Here is a 16,096-nt window from a genome sequence, read left to right on the forward strand (position 1 = left end):
GTTCAGCATCTTAGCTGTGGAGGGCAGTGTCACTGGCCCTCATATGTGGGATCCGAACCGGGGCCCTCTGGCATCCCAAGCCAGTTCTTAACCATTGCGCCACTCGGCCGGCCCTCTTTTTTTTTAAGTTGCAGAAAAGGACAGTTTATTAGAAGAAAAAATACATTTCAAAGAAGCAGAAGCGGGCCCAAGCAGTGGAGAATGGCTCAGGGCCATTATTAGAAGAGAAAGTACACTCCAAAGAGTTTGGAGCAGGCTGAGCAAAGAAAGCTCAAAAGGCCTATATACACATTTTAAGACAGGAAAACTGTATTAAAATTGTAATACTCAATACATACCGATAACAGAAGATGAATACAAGTCATGTTTGACTTTTGCAGTTACAAGAGGTGCTCAAAGTAGTTACCATCAGCATCCAGACACTTCTGCTTATGGCGAACTACTGCTTGAGCAACGTTGACCAAATTGTCTACTTGTATACATTTTTTTGGCACCCTCAGTATATGCATATACACACACATATATACGAGTATGCACGGTATGATCAAACAATATTCTCAATGTTTAAATTTAAAAAATTATTGCAGTAAAAGACACATTGCCATTAATTCCCCTCAGAATACTCCCCCTTGCTTCAAACACACTTATCCCATTGTTCTTGCCACTTTCTGAAGCAGTTCTGGAAGTCCTCTTTCATGAGTGTCTTTAGTTGCGCTACCGTGGGGTGCCTCACTGTTGCGGCTGCCTCGATGTTCTGAATCATTTTGACTTTTGGGAAGAGCCAGAAGTCGCACGGTGCCAGCTCCAGTGAATAAGGTGGATGAGGACACACTAATGTTATTATTTAACAGAAATTGCCATGTCTCAGAAACGATGTGTGACATGGAGCATATTCATGATGGAGGATGGTTTACAGCACACTTTAAAACACACCTTCTCACAACCGTAGCTCACACCTGACTGACTGCACCGAACAATTTGAAACTTGTCACACACTGTTACTAAGGTTTGAGGTTCCGGCTTCCCATATTGAAGATCCCTGCCTTTCTATTGGATGGCCATCCAACAGATTCACTCTATTCTTTGATCATAACGGAAAGGCTCATCTGGTATGGCATCACTTCTGGTATATGGCAATTTCTGTCAAATAAAAATATTACGGTGTGTCCTCATCCACCTTATTCACTGGATCTGGCACCGTGCGACTTTTGGGTCTTCCCCAAAGTCAAAATGATTCAGGACATCAAGACAGCCACAACAGCCAACTAAAGACACTCATGAAAGAGGACTTGGAGAACTGCTTCAGAAAGTGGCAAGAATGATGGGATAAGTATGTTCAAAGCAAGGGGGAGTATTTTGAAAGGGATCAGTGACAATGTGTCTTTTACTATAAAAAATTTTTTTAAAACATTCACCGTATTGTTTGATCACACCTCGTATGCATGCCAATTTTCCTCACTTAGATGTTATTCTCTAGTTTTTAAGCTGATTGAGAAGTTAAAATACAAAACAAACAAACAAAATAAGCAAGTTCCCTTTAAGGAGGCTATAGGGAAATTGTTAGAAAATGTGAAATAATTGATAGAATATGTTTTAGTTTTGACACGTCTTTCTGTTAATATCAACTTCCTCCTCATTCATATCCCATTTACCACATTCTTTTGATACTACAACTGTACCACTCATACATACTTTTGTATACATTTTGTATACATTCTGAAGTGAAATTAGATGGGAAACTACTCGTGTTTTTCCTGCAAGTTGTAAATCTAATTTCGCTTTTCTGAGCAGGCAGAAACCTCTTCATGGGCACCTTCTCCTTCCTTTCCTCCTCAGAGGGGATGTAGGACACCTGAGTAGATTTTGTCTAGGAAGAGGGGAGAGGCAGACAGTGTAATTTTACTTCCTAATTTCATGCTGTTCTTTCATTTCCACAGGATATTAGAATATTTCCAAGGGACAATGATAAAGGACAGAAGATAGGCACTCTCCTTGGGTGGAGTCTTTTGTACTTGATTCTTTTAAGGTGTGCCCCAAGTCCCCAAGTGACTCACTTGTCACCAAACCAAGTGTTAACAACTCATCCCTCATGTTCTTTTCCAGATCAACAGATTTATTTGTTTTCAACTCCCAAATGCTATTTGAATGAACAAGGATCTCTTGAAAGACCTGGGAGAATTTTGCAAAGCATGGAATTAATCTGGTTCGGGTTCTGGGTTTTGGTCAGTTGTCTTCAATGCATGAGAACCCTAGTACTCTATGATATTTCAAGAAAGGGGGATTAAAAGTAATGCCAATAAAACAAAGACAATGCATTGCTTTGGTCAGTTAGGGAAGAAAAACAATAGCACTGCCTTTTGACTTCCCTATGGGAAGCAGAAGGTCTATAAACTTGTAGAGTTGGGAGGGGGGCATTCAAAGGCTAGGCTTGTAAGACAACTTCTCTTCAAAGCAGCTACCTGAGGTCCTTGTTTGGTCTTTTAAAATGTGTGCGCGCGCACGCGCGCGCATGTACACACACACACATATGATATATATGTGTGTGTATATATATATAATATATATATATATATATATGATGCTTTAAGAATAAGTGTATGACTGACTGTGTCCCATAATCGTCTCTTCATGAATTCACCTTTTCACTCAGTAACCTACTACACTGTGCTGTGTTGTTCTTCAGTTCATTCCAACTTTTCATCTATTTTTCCTGGTTGAGTTTTTCTGGCACTGGAAGAATTGCTCTGTTTGAGCACCTCCCTTGCCCCCAGTGAATTGGTAAATATTGCTGCCAGAGATCTGATTAGAGAGCTGTTAAGAATCCATTAAAATTCAAGCTCCATAGTCTGACCTCAATTATCTACTTTTCAGAGACATCAAATTCATGTAATTATAGTATAGGGTCTGTCATTTACCTGGGTAGAACTTCCTGAGTATTAGTCATGTAATTTGTGAAAGTATTTTGCTGGTCTGTATTAAAGTATCTTAACCCATGTGCTCTCTTTCATTGCAGATGAACAGGAGGCATTGAACTCGATCATGAAGGATCTGGTGGCCCTCCAGATGAGCCGACGTCCCCGGGTGCCTGGATATGAGACCATGAAGAACAAAGACACGGGTCACCCAAATAGGCAGGTGTGTGTGGCTCTGGCAGACTTAACAAAATTTGTTGAGGAGCGGTTTTCAGATGGGAAATATTTGAGAAGCCAAGAATACCCTTAATACCTGGCTTAAGTGCTCTTGGCCCCCTCTTTTCACAGTCTGTTAAGGAGTAAGTGATATATACCAACCAGATGTGGGTCATGATCTAGTCCCAAAGCTTTGTGCATCTGGCCTGGTGCATAGTGTTTCATCTGTGGAGAATAAGAATAATTTCTTTGCTTATTATGGGAACAGTAGTCATATAATTTTTCTTTTACTGTTTATTTGGCAAATATTATATCCAGATTCATGATTCCTAACTCAGAAGGTTTTTAGCTACCTTATAGTATGTACTCAGGAAAAGTTAATTAATTTTCAAATTAGGTTATGTAAAATATAATTAGAAATGGAGATTTATTTAGTAAAATGTCATATAGTATATTCTAAAGGTAACAATGAATGATTGTGTTATTGTTGTTGACAGTTGTTTACCCTTATTAATTCAGATAGTTGAGAGTGCCCGTTTTATTGAGAGTTGTGTGCTTCTTTAGGAAAACAACTTTTATTTTTGTTAACATTTAAACTTACGTGCTGTTGAGACCCTTCTCACCTGCAATGTCATTTACCGCCCTGTTTCCTGGGTACTTTGGCCAACAGAGAGGAGTGAATAATGGGGATCTTTCCTCCCTAGTGTGTATCTAGTGCCATATCAGATGGCTGTGTTTGGTGTGTTTGATGAAAATTTGTCCATGACATCTCCTTTGTGATTCTCTTTGTTATCAGCTAAGCTTCTCTCTCTTCATTTACACCGCTGTCTACCAGTTCTTCAGAAGCTACCCGTGGCTCTTAGAGAAAGCATACGGCCCTAGAATTTTTTCTGTCTGCGGTCTGCTAGATATAGCCTCCAAGAGTATTTCCTGCCTTTAGGAAAACTAGGAACCCTGAGTCCTTTCGTTTCATGTTATAACAGAAGGATCAGTTTAGAAAGCTTCTTTTATTTTTTATGGTTACCTTGCAGAAGTTGGGGAACAACAGAATAGGGCCCATTCTTACACTGTTTTCATACATTATTCTGTCTAATTGTGTGGCTTCTCCCTTGCTGTAATTCATTTCTATTCAAAACTGCTTTTGGAAGGAGCATTTTACCAGAAGTGAGTCCCCTCCCCCAGGCTTGAGCCTAATGACCTCACTTTCCTTCCTGTCTTCCTATGTGGAGTGTGCTTGCTAACGCTGCTCCAGTCAGCTGATGTTTCTCCAAATGGAACTATTAGCCTAGATATCAGTTTGTAGGTGAAAAGGGGAAGCTTTCTTGAGTTGGGAGGTCCAAAAGGACGAGGCTGGGAAGAAGACAGAGTGGTACCTGAGTAATCCTTGAAGGGGGATTACCTTTTAGAAATCATCTTTGTGTTTAGAGCCTAAAAGCTATTATAAGAAAAATCCTGATATTTTACTGTGCCTGCTGCTGCTATTGGAGTGAAGTCAGTGGTTATAAAGCTATAAGGTTGTGAAAAGGATTGACTGTTGGTTAGGAAGTAATCTTAGCAAGAGGTATTGGCTCTTAGGATCCACAATTTACTTGAATATTGTCAAACTTTTTCTGTTGCATGGAGGATACAAATTATTAACCTCAGTTTTTTTGTTTTTAAAGAAAAAACACAACAGCAGCAGCTCAGCCCTTCTGAACAGCCCCACAGTAACAACAAGCTCATGTGCAGGGGCCAGTGAGAAAAAGAAATTTTTGGTAAGGAACTAAATTACCCGTTAAAGCTAAAATGTGCTTTTAAACATGATTCTAGTGCTAGATGAGTGAGGAGTTCATTTCCTGGACAAGGCGTTTTAGTGGATTTGTAGAGAGCACTGGTTACTCATTACCTATGTTTTGTGTTTCTAGTTACCACGTTCCACAATATTACGCATAAGCAGCCTCTGTCAGTGTTGTCCAGTAAACGTTCTGTGATGGTCGAAATGTTATATACAGAGGGTGTCAAAAAAATGTATGCACATTTTAAGGAACAAACTATTAAAATTGTAAGACAATGAATGATGCTAGCATTCATTTGATTAATGCCATCTTTTGGGCGAATGTCACACTACACATTGCTATGTAATTCAATTCAACTTTGAAAAGTAATACATAGATAACATCTCTTAAAATGTGTATACATTTTTTTTGGCACCTCCAGTATTTGTGCTGTCCGATGTAGTAGCCACTAGCCACACGTAGCTATTGAGCAACTGAGGAACTGAATGTCAAATTTTATTTAATTTTAATTATTTTAAATTTAAATAGCCACATGTGGCTAGTGGCTATTGTCTTGGACAGCACAACTTTATATACAATATAAGGGACTACTGATTTGTTGGGCAAGAAATTAAGTACACGCTTAGAGATGTTTAACAATTCATTGACACATTCATTCCTTCACACAAGTCATGAGCTTCTATGCATTGTCATAAGCTTGTGAAGCTATGGAATGAGCATAGCTGTTTAGAAATTGAGACTCAAAATTTTATGATAATATTGGGTAAAAGGGCAATGAAAATGTCAAGATAGCTTTTCCCCTTAATAAAGTCAAGGTTATGGAATGGTCTTTCCTGGGAAATGTAGCAGATGTTCAGCTTCCGACCAGGAGAAATGTTCTTCCTGAAGGCAGAAAGAGGGAGACAGTCTCATTTCTAGGAAGGATGGGTGAGATGGGGATGGGGTTGGGGGGAACCTTTGACAGGGAGAGGTGTTTATAGCTTAGTGTAATGAAAAGAGACCAACTTAAGAGTCTGGAGATATTAACCTGTTAACGTAGGACTTTACAATTTATAGAGTGAATTCCCATTTATTACTATTCTTGTTTTGTTCACTTGGGCTTGGGATAGAATGAAACAGTTTTCTCCATTACCAATTCTTCTGCCAGAAGGTCCATGCTTAGGAGAAGAGAGGAATAAAAGATCAAAACCTAATTTAAATGGCTAAGAGATGTGCAATTGGGCTAAAGATTCAAATTGAAGACTCCTAGTTGAAAATAACCAAGTATTTTGGCTAGCAGGAAAAGTTGTTTATTCAGGGATAGGATGGTGCTGGCAATGCTGGCTACAAGGCAGAGCTGAGCTGAGATTGGCACATACAGCTTTGTGGGGCTCAAGCCTGGTACAGCAAGGAAAGCCAGAGGAGCTATGGGTTCATTGGCAGAATTGTTTGGGGGCTGAGGCCTGGAAGAACTGGAAAACCTAATTTAACATCTCTGCTTGGCAGGACTTTAGACATCCTCTTTCCTGAGTAAACAAGTTAGGGTACTGATTGAAAAAGAAAATGCTTTTGAGAACAACTAAGCATCTGAGCAGCTATGGAGGTATATGGACAATGAGGTGCTCAGCTGTGAACTAATTGATAGGAGGTGAGGTAGGATCTGTGTTCTCTGCATTCTCCCTCCTGTGCACTAGGTCCCTCAAAGCCTACAGCCTGGTTAGAGCTGGCTGAACGTTCTTAGATACATGGCAAATCCTAAGTGTATCTGGGTCCTGTGGCTAGTGATGTGTAATATCCTTTTAACAGTCATCAACTTACAGTACTTACAACCAACAGGTGCTATTTCTCTGTAGTGAAAAGAGCACTGGAGGAGAAGTCCTTGAGCTGTTAATAACCCATTAACATAGGTTTTTCCAATTTACAGAGGGCTTTCTACAACAACAGCTAACAACAATAACAACAACTATAAACATGTATAATACTTTAAAGTATATAGAGTGCTTGTGCAAAGGTATTGAGTAGAGCCAGGAAACAAACCCAGAACTTCTGACGCCTGGTCACTGTCACTGTAATTTGACTGTGTATAAGTCCAATAACCTTTCTAAACCTCAGTATGTCCATCTGAAACATAGAGACAATAATACCCATTGTGTTTACCTCTTCAAGCTGTTTTAAGATCATGGACAGAATGTAGAGCATTTTGTACATTGTAAAACAAATAAAAATGGTAGTGATTACATCACATATGTTATGTTCTGGCATTGTGGGTATTTGTGAGCTCTAATGGATGCTTCTAGCCAGAATTATACATACTGTCATGGAATCAAAGGGCTAAGGTTTCCTACCTTTATTGGATTGTCATTACTATCTGACAGTTCTTTGTGGACTTCCAAAGCTAGCCTAATTTCTGAAAATCCCAGTGGAAGAAGAAATAGAATCCTTATTTCCACAGATTCCTGTTTTCCTCAAATCCTATCCAAATGGTAGGTAGAGGCTTGAACAGAGCCCAGGGTCTCTGTCCGACCCTCCAGCTATTCACTAGTGGGTGCTTCAGAATGAGAAAGTTGCTTTCTCCATAGCAGGCCCAAGCAGGGCAGGACTCCTGGCAGGCAGTCCTAGAGGAGGAGAATTCCAGGAGCTGTTCCCCCAGCAGCCTCAGTGATTTAGCAAACCGTCTTTTGCTTTTACTGTGATAGACCTGGCTCTTCAGGACTTCCTGTGTCTCTCAAGGATCGTTGATAAGATAGGCTGGTCAGTTTGAAAATAAAACATAACGCAATATACAAGCCTGGTATTCTGTTTTGTAAGAAGCTGCTTTATAATCATGTCTTCCACTGGTCTCTTAGGATTATCCTGAGTCACACTTATAAATAAAATTATTTTTGTTGCCCTTTTCTTTTTCTCCTCATTTATTTTACTATCTTTGGCAAAACAAGGACTCCAAAGCCAAAGGTGTGGGAGCCATCAAAGGTATATAGCAAATATAGGGAGAGGGAGCATTACAGAATCAGAGAGCGTACCAGGCCTGATGGCTAGCTGAGGCCTTTGCCAGATCAAATTAGTTCACAAATCTTTGTTTAGTAAACATTGTTTGATTTTTTTGCATTATTGAGAGCCCTTTTGGGTTACATGTTCAGTTGTTGAGTTCAGACTTTGAGAAGGTCATTTCTGCTTAAGCTTGGTGTCATCTTTTGTTACTGTTATTGCCTCTGCTGAGTTCCCAAATCTGTAGCTCACCCTGGAGGCCTGCACTGTCCTTTTCCTGGGTGTGGCTCTCACTGTTCCTTTCACCATTTGGCTGTGGTGAACAGGGGACTTAAACCTACCTAGACCTGAATTTTTGTACTGGAACATTTTCCTTAGTAGCTGTGGCACCTCTCCATTCAGTTTCTTAGACATACAAAATAAATATAAGTTATATTCCCTGTACTCTAGGAAGCATGTAGTCTTATGGGAAATGAGAAATTCACACACGGAAAAGAAACTTAAGGTAGAATGTAACTATGCCCAAATATATGATACAGATAGTAAGTGCTATAGGAGGCCAGGAAAGTGAAAGATGATGAACTTGGACCAAAGGAGTTATAGAGTCATTGCTGGAGGAGGTGGCACTTGAACTAGGCTGTAAAAGTTTAGTTAGGTGGAAAGGAAGAAGAGTGGTATTCCAGGTTGGGAAACAGAATGATGAAAGGCCTATGGGAAGGAATGAATATGGCATATTTCAGGAAGTAAGGTGAACATTGATCTTTCTGGAGAGAGGGTTCCTGTTGAGAACAAACAATGTGAGATGGTTAGATAAATTGAATGAACTTAAATTCCAGAGGGCTTTGAATGATAGTTGAGAATTTGGACTTTATTCCGTAAAGTCATGGGGATCACTTATTACTTTTTGAACAAGGAAGGGCCATGGTGAAAGCGGTGGTTAAGACTATTGAAATTGTAGAGGAATGTAGAATGTGTTGGAAGGGGGGGTAGCCCAGAAATACAGAGCTGCTTTGGGAATCCAGGAGTGAGGGGAAAGGGGCTCAACGAGAGTGATAATGGAGAGAATGGGAGTTATCCTGGAGGCCTTTGAAGGGAGAATTGGAACTTGCTATCTGGCTGTGAGGAGGAGAAAGAAAGGAAAGAATCAAGCAGAACTCAGAGGTTTGAGCCTGTAGCCAGGAGAGCAGTGGTACCAATGTTTAGAAATAGCAGCATTGAAAAGGGAGACTAGCTTAGGAGGGTAGTTGATGCAGATACATGTGGCTAGGTTGAGTTTGAGATTACAGTGAAAAACTCAGATTGTGTGCATATATGTGTGTGTCCTTTTTCCAAGTCCACAGTCCCATATCTGCAGTTCTGAAATCCAAACAGTACTGCAAACTGAAAGGCTTTTTTTTTTTTTTTGGTACATTTGTGGTAAACCCTGGTATGAATGAACACAGGGCTACGTATAGTCTTTATTTATTCCACTTATTGTGACTATTGATACTTTTCACTACAAAAACTAACTTGTGCTGTGTTAACAGATAAACCCTAAATCTTAGTGACTTAACACAGTATGTCCAGTATAGAGAAGGGGAGCACAGTATCCCTCACAGTCATGTAAGGACCCTAATTGAGAGTAGCTCCATTGACTTGGAACATGTGGCTATCAGGGAAGAGTCTAGAAACTCAATTCTGTTCCCAGCTCTTGGTCAGAGCTAGTCACAAAGCCCAAAACTAACCTCAAGAGAGGCTAAGCAGTACAGAGGGGAGTGCATGGGACACCTGTGAGAATTCTGCCTGTGCCATGGAAGCGCTATCCCAGACACCCTCCCCCTAAAGGGAGCTGTCACATAATAGATAGAACATATACCATACTACCTCTCTAAATCCAGAGTGCATTCTGAAACACTTTTGGCTCCAAGGGTTTTGGCCAAAGGATAATGGACTTGTATTATTTATTGAGCACTTGTGATGTATCAGGTACTGTTCTCATATCTTCATCAATTATTTCACTTAATTCTTTTGATAACTCCATGAGATAGAGTCTATCACTATTCTCACTTTACGGATGAGGAAACTGACTCGCAGAGTTAGTAACAAGTTCAGGGTCACATAGCTAAGAGGTTGTAGAACCAGGATTTGAAGCCATACAGTTTGACGCTAGCACTACATTCTTAATGATGACATCTCTGCCTCAAATACATGGCAGACAGATGAAGTTTGGCTTGAGAGGCTGGGAATCTTCCAGCGACATAGAGATTTGGGAATCTTCTATTGGGTTGTTGGAAAAGTCATGACGCATTCTTGCAACGAAAAACAGAAAAGAATACATCATGACTAGAAAAAAATACATCATGACTTTTCCGACAAACCAACATTTAGAGGTTGCCTGATTTTTTATTCCTACATAGGAGATGTGAGGAGAGGGGGAGAAATCCAGAGGCCAAAAGTCTAAGCATCAAGGACAGGTCACATGTGGGGGGAGGGGTGGGAGAGGGCATGAGGAAGAGGAACCAGCAAAGAAGCAGAAGTAGCTAGAGTGATGGCAGGTTCCCTGGGCTGGGATAGAGTCACAGAGGCAGGGGAAGAGAGAAAGTCATAAAAGAGGACTTGGCCACCAGTTTGAAATACCTGAGAGAGGCAAGGAGAATTGTTGGCAGGAAGGAATTAAATCAGGTATCTTTATCCGAACTTGCTTATGCATGGCGTATTTTGGTCAGCCTAACAGGTAAAACGCAGATTTAGAAATTTGGCCAATTTGGGCATACGTATGGTACATGGAAGCTGGTTATGGGCTGGCATCCTACTCTTAAAGGCTGTCACCACATCGGAGAAGGGATTCAGAGCACTGGGCATCTTTGCTCACAATGCTTACTAATCACAGGCTTGGTTAGTCTTGAATAGGAGTGATTTGTGGTTTGGGGCAAAAGTTTAATTTCCTTTCTGACTAAATTCACTAATTTTTTTCTAATAGAAGAGTGCTTAGATTATGGCCCATCATGAATAAATTTATTTCCTTCAGACCCACAAAGGGACTGAAGGGATCCCTTTATAGGTGCATCTAAATATAATGTCCCAATTTAAGAATGAGAGCTATTGTTATGTGTTTTTTATTGCTATGAAATTAAATAAAAATTAATGGGGCGGGGGGGGAACCTAAGGACATCTGAATAAACTATTGACTTTAGTTAATACACCAGTGTTGGTTAATTAGTTATAACAAAAACAAATGTACCATACTAATGTAAGATGTTAATAATAGGGAAAACTGTGTAGAAGACAGGTATATGGGTACTCTCTACTCTATCTAAAAACAGAATCTGTTAATTTAAAAAAATAATGAGAGCTACATCAAGGTGTGCTGGGCTGTGAGCAGGAGGGAGTGAAAGGATGTGGTAACTTGCAGGGACAGACTGCAAATTGTGGTAGGCACTTGGACTACTCCAGAGCCAGTTGTGGAACTAGAGATAGTGGGAAGCTGGAAATGGTATGTCAGAGCATGGCAGCATGTCTCAGACACCCTGCTTTGGAGGGCTCTTGCCTTGGTAACTGTTTAATGTTTCAGGGAAGGAGAAAAAGAAAGAAGACAGTGAAAAAACTATTATCAACTCATAAAAACCTTGAATCTACAGGATAAATTCTACTGCAGCACCACCTCCCAGCCTTTCTGCTACACACACACACACACACACACACACACACACACACACACACGCACACACACACCACCCCACCACCCCCAATCTCTCCACGCAATGCAGACCAGGTCGGATACACTGCCTTCCTGATTTACTGCCTCCATCATAGCTTGCTGCATGATTGGCACCAGTCTCCTGGTCCTGACTCCATTATTACCCCAGAAATGGGGTGCTTTCTATCTCCTCCATGAGTTCCAAAAAGTAATACCACAAAAGATCCTTTGATAGTTTTCATCTTTCAGTGCTCGCATTGAGGCCCTGCATCTATCTGTAAGTAAAATAAGCCTCTTTTGCCTGTGCAATGCTTAAGTTATAGCATAACATGGTAGTTAAGAGCTGGGCTTCCATGGTTCGATTCCTGGCTCTTCTTTTACAAGCATCATCACCTTGAGCGTACTTATTTAACCTCATTGTAATTCAGTTTCTTCTGTAAAATAGGGGTAGTAATAGTACCTGTTGTGAGGATGAATTTAATTGATATATGTAACATGCTTAGAACAAGTCTTAGTACATAGTATATGCTAAATAAACGTTAGCTATTGTCATACATTATTCATGGATAAAGTGGTCCATATGTTAGATTAAGGAATGAGAGGTGTATATTGGCTGTATTTTGAAGAGTTGTTACATCACAGACCTGTTCTTCAGGGAAGCTTTGCTCTCCACTGTTTAGTACGAACTTTTCAGAGATACTACACCAAGCTCTCTGAGCGTGTTTCCCTATCTTTAAAATAGTGGGTTAGAGGATGGTAAACTTAATTGAGTAATTCTCCAAGTGTGGCCTGTGGCTGGGGACCTCTAGGAGGTTCCTAAGACCCTTTCAGGGATCCATGAGGCCAAAACTAATTTCATAATAATACTAAAATGTTACTTGCCCTTTTCACCCTCATTTTTAAGAATGTACAGTAGAATTTTCTAGAGATTACATAATATGTGTTATCACAACAGATTGAAAGCAGAAGCTGATCTGAGAATCCAGCTGTCTGCTATTAAGCCATGCATTGAAAAGATTTACATTTTCTCACTAAACTTTAAAAAGTATAGTTATTTTGTATAAAAAATGTATTTACGTTAACATGTAATGTTTTTTAATTATTTTAAAATGGATAAAATTAAATTTTCTCAGTTTTAATTTCTAATATGGCAAATATCAATAGCTATAATGTACATAAACTAAAGCTCTTTGTGGCCCTTAAAATTTTTTAGAGTATAAATTAAAATTACTGGTCCAGTTCAGTGGACTGGAAAAGAATTCTATCCCCCTAATCTCTTGGGAAAAGGAAGTCCTTTGTGTACCCATCCTACTTTTCAAACTCTCTCCCTTTTCTGTCATCTGTCTGCTCTGTGTTCCTCATCTTCAGATACTCTGAAACCCTCTTCTTTCTTCCAAGCCACAGCCTGTTAATTTGTCTTCCTTAGTATAATTTTAATTCACTGACTGTGAACTTATTCTCCTTCATTTCTATTATTTGTTAGTTTCCTGACAATCTTACTTTTCTTCTATACCTGTTTTTTTCTTCTGTAATATCTTTTGCTTTTTCCTGTCATATTTAGCTCCCTCAAGCTGTTTGCCCTTTACAGTATAGTATCTCTTCCTCCTTGATTTGACATTCTAAAACTTCCTCTTATTTCTGCTGTTTACACTCAACTCTGTTCTTCAATTAATTAATCTACTTAACAAATATTAAGTACAAATATTATATACCATTCCCTTTGATTGTCACTGGGGGTACAGAAATATGAGAGACATGATTCCTGTCTTCCCAGAGTTTATAGGCTACCCTTGATGGTCATTTCATTTAGGTTAAAGCTGGGGGCAGTTATAAGGTGATTTGTCTAGGGTCCCACTTTATCCCCCCTGGGGTTAGCCTTGAGAGGATCATGGAAATCAATAGTAGCAGCAACCATTTATTGCATGTCTACTATGTACCAGGTATTTTACTTACATAGCAAGTCTGCAAATTAGATATGTTTAGCCCCACTCTATGGATGGAAAAACTAGACTCAGAGGATAGGTAACTTGCTTATGGTCATATAGCTAGGAAGTATCATACTAAGATTTCTTTTCTGTTCAGTTACCTCAGCCAAGAAGGAAAGGTGTCCTGGCCAGAAGGTTATATGGAGGGATGAGCTGTCACAGCATAGCAACTAAGCTGGGGCAGCCACCTAGGGATCTTGTCCCAAGAGCTTTGTTGCCCCTGAAGTTAGAACTGGAAGGCTACAACTCATTGGGAAGGAATGTCTATAGGGTAGAGAAGCTGGAACAGGAGCCGTCAGGGATATTTGTTTAATGTTGCTAAAGGGCTGCCTGAGGCTTACCTGGGAGTAACATGCCAGAGAACCCGCTAACCTGTCTATCATTCCTTTGACAGAGTGACGTCAGAATCAAGTTTGAGCACAACGGAGAGAGGCGGTAAGTCTGCCTTCTGATCAGTGGTTATGTCCCTGGAGTGGTCCCTGTGGGGTCACTGACTGGACAATGGGGTTGACTGGGCATAAGGGGAAAGTTTCACTCTTGGCCTGGCCTACCAATGGAACTTGTTTCTGATCTTAGAATTGAAAGCCATTACAACTGCTGATGTTTTATGCTCTTCTGCTCTTATTCTGCCGCTGTGAGATCTGCCTGTTTGCTAGGGGAGGAAGTCAGGACTCCAGCCCTACTCAAAGTCATGGCTTCCAGACACACTGACACTGTGTCACCTGTGGGCATTAAAGGGAGATCAGGATTCTTTTGTGACGTGGTGCCATTCCCATGCCTGGTAGAATGGCCCTGACTTTGCCCACATCAGGGGCCAGGTTGGTGAATTGGAAGTTTCTTTATAATGTTTCTATGTCATGGGAAGCTTCACCAAGTCCCTCAGTTGTGAAAGAGTTTAGATCATTTGAGGACATAGAAAGAGGGAGTTTTTCAATCTATATTCTGTGTCTTACCTTGTTAGGGAAGTGAAAGTAATGTTACAAGACCCTTATGTCTTTTTCTCCATTGTCAGTATTTAGTTTTTTCGTAAGAAGACAAGGTAGACTTCTCAGGGGAGAAAAATACGATTTTACTTAATTTCTCAAGTTATTTAAAGAAAAATTTCTAAAAACCGTACAGAATTCTGGTCATGGGATGTTTTGGCCTCTGTGTGTGCATATATGTGGCATGTATGTAAGTATGCATCACTGTCTGTTTCCCGCTCTGCCTTTCTCTCCCACCCATTGATACCCCCGTTTCCCCTTCGCTCTGAGCATTTGGAGAGGTGAAGAGCATACCCATGAGGATAAGGTCCTCATACTTTACAAATCCCACCAGAGGACCTTAATGCCTCCAGACATTCTTAGTGCTCAGAGTTCTCTGTTGCTGGCAGCTTTCAGTCCGCTTTGAAGCGAGCTCCAAGGAGATCTATGGCTGCTGCTTGCTCTTAAAAAGATACGTTCACAAGCCTGCAAGGTTATCAGAAGCTGCCTGGTGGAAACATACAGAGTGGTCTGCAGAGCCACAGTCCTGCTGCTGCCATGTGGGTTCTAGGGCTGTTCCAGGCCTGGAAGGAGGAAGGTCTTCTGAGCTCTGTCCCTAGCTACTCCTCTTGTGTCCTGCCTGTAGCAGGGAAGTTAAATTGTCACTTCATTGTTTCTGCTTTTCACACTTCTGAGCTGACTGGGTTTTGGAGGGATGGCCAAACTCCGAGCTGCACAGAGTTTTCAGAGGTAGATATGCAATCAAAAGCTCAATTGTGTTGAAGCCTAATTATGCAGTTACGCTCTCCTGAATTCCTGTTCCCAAAGTGGTATGCAGTTACAGTGAGCAGACTTATGCTGAGAAAGTGTATGTGTTTAGTTTCAGAGAAGCTGCCAGATTGAAACCACAAATATTTAAGGTGGTTAGGCAGGAATGGCCTTTTGAAGCCCTGAGCGGCAGAGCTTTGGTATCAAGGTTTTGAAAACTGCATTCTCTTTTTATGGAGCTGTTTTCAGGAGCCATGGCATTTCACTGTTTGTGTACTATGTGTGGAATTGAGGACTTTATAAAGTTGGTGCAGGGAAGCCAAGTTCAAGCTGCACTGTGCCAGACAGCTCTGGTTTCATGTAGTTCATGTCTTAGGATTTTGTAGAGAATGTTATTGTGAGCGTTCTTTTCTTTTTACAGGGAATATGGGCAGTATCTATCTAAATATTGTAAGCCCTTATAGAATTATGATTTATAGAAAAAAAGGAAAAGTCATGACTTTTCCCATTCATCTGTGCCAGGTATCTGTTTTGGTGAGCTGACTTTCCCTTTGCTGGGGAAGGGTGGGGCCCAGACTCCTGACCTTTCTCCCTCTTAGACCCAGGAGGGCAGAAGGGGAGCACTGTAGATTAGTATCTCCTTCCCTTTGAAAACCTTCATGTCTGGACACTGGTGGGGGTAGTTGTCAGAGATGTTAGACCCCTTCTTTGTTATTCACGGTGATAGCAGCAGTTTAGATCTTACCAAATCTGAAGTCCTGGTTTCTGATCTTGACCAGACTTTGGGGGTGGAGGTGGGGTGGGGGGAGGTTGAATGGCTCGTTGCCAGCCCAAATGC

At 40.7% G+C, this 16,096-nt stretch overlaps 1 protein-coding gene across 4 annotated transcripts in view; it reads left to right on the top strand.

Annotated features, from left to right (window-relative positions):
- MAP3K3 (mitogen-activated protein kinase kinase kinase 3) overlaps positions 1 to 16,096 on the top strand; it is a 60,185-nt gene that overhangs the window by 6,816 nt on the left and 37,273 nt on the right. For 2 of the 4 annotated variants that reach the window (XM_019637650.1, XM_019637649.1), the window contains exons 2-4: positions 3,014 to 3,135; positions 4,790 to 4,882; positions 13,923 to 13,963. In XM_019637650.1, coding sequence (XP_019493195.1) covers positions 3,014 to 3,135; positions 4,790 to 4,882; positions 13,923 to 13,963 — 256 coding nt within the window. The remainder of the gene's footprint in view (positions 1 to 3,013; positions 3,136 to 4,789; positions 4,883 to 13,922; positions 13,964 to 16,096) is intronic. The other 2 variants (XM_019637652.1, XM_019637651.1) reach the window with 1 other exon arrangement.

The sequence above is a fragment of the Hipposideros armiger genome, unplaced genomic scaffold (assembly GCF_001890085.2).
Source record: "Hipposideros armiger isolate ML-2016 unplaced genomic scaffold, ASM189008v1 scaffold_34, whole genome shotgun sequence".
Taxonomy (NCBI): domain Eukaryota; kingdom Metazoa; phylum Chordata; class Mammalia; order Chiroptera; family Hipposideridae; genus Hipposideros; species Hipposideros armiger.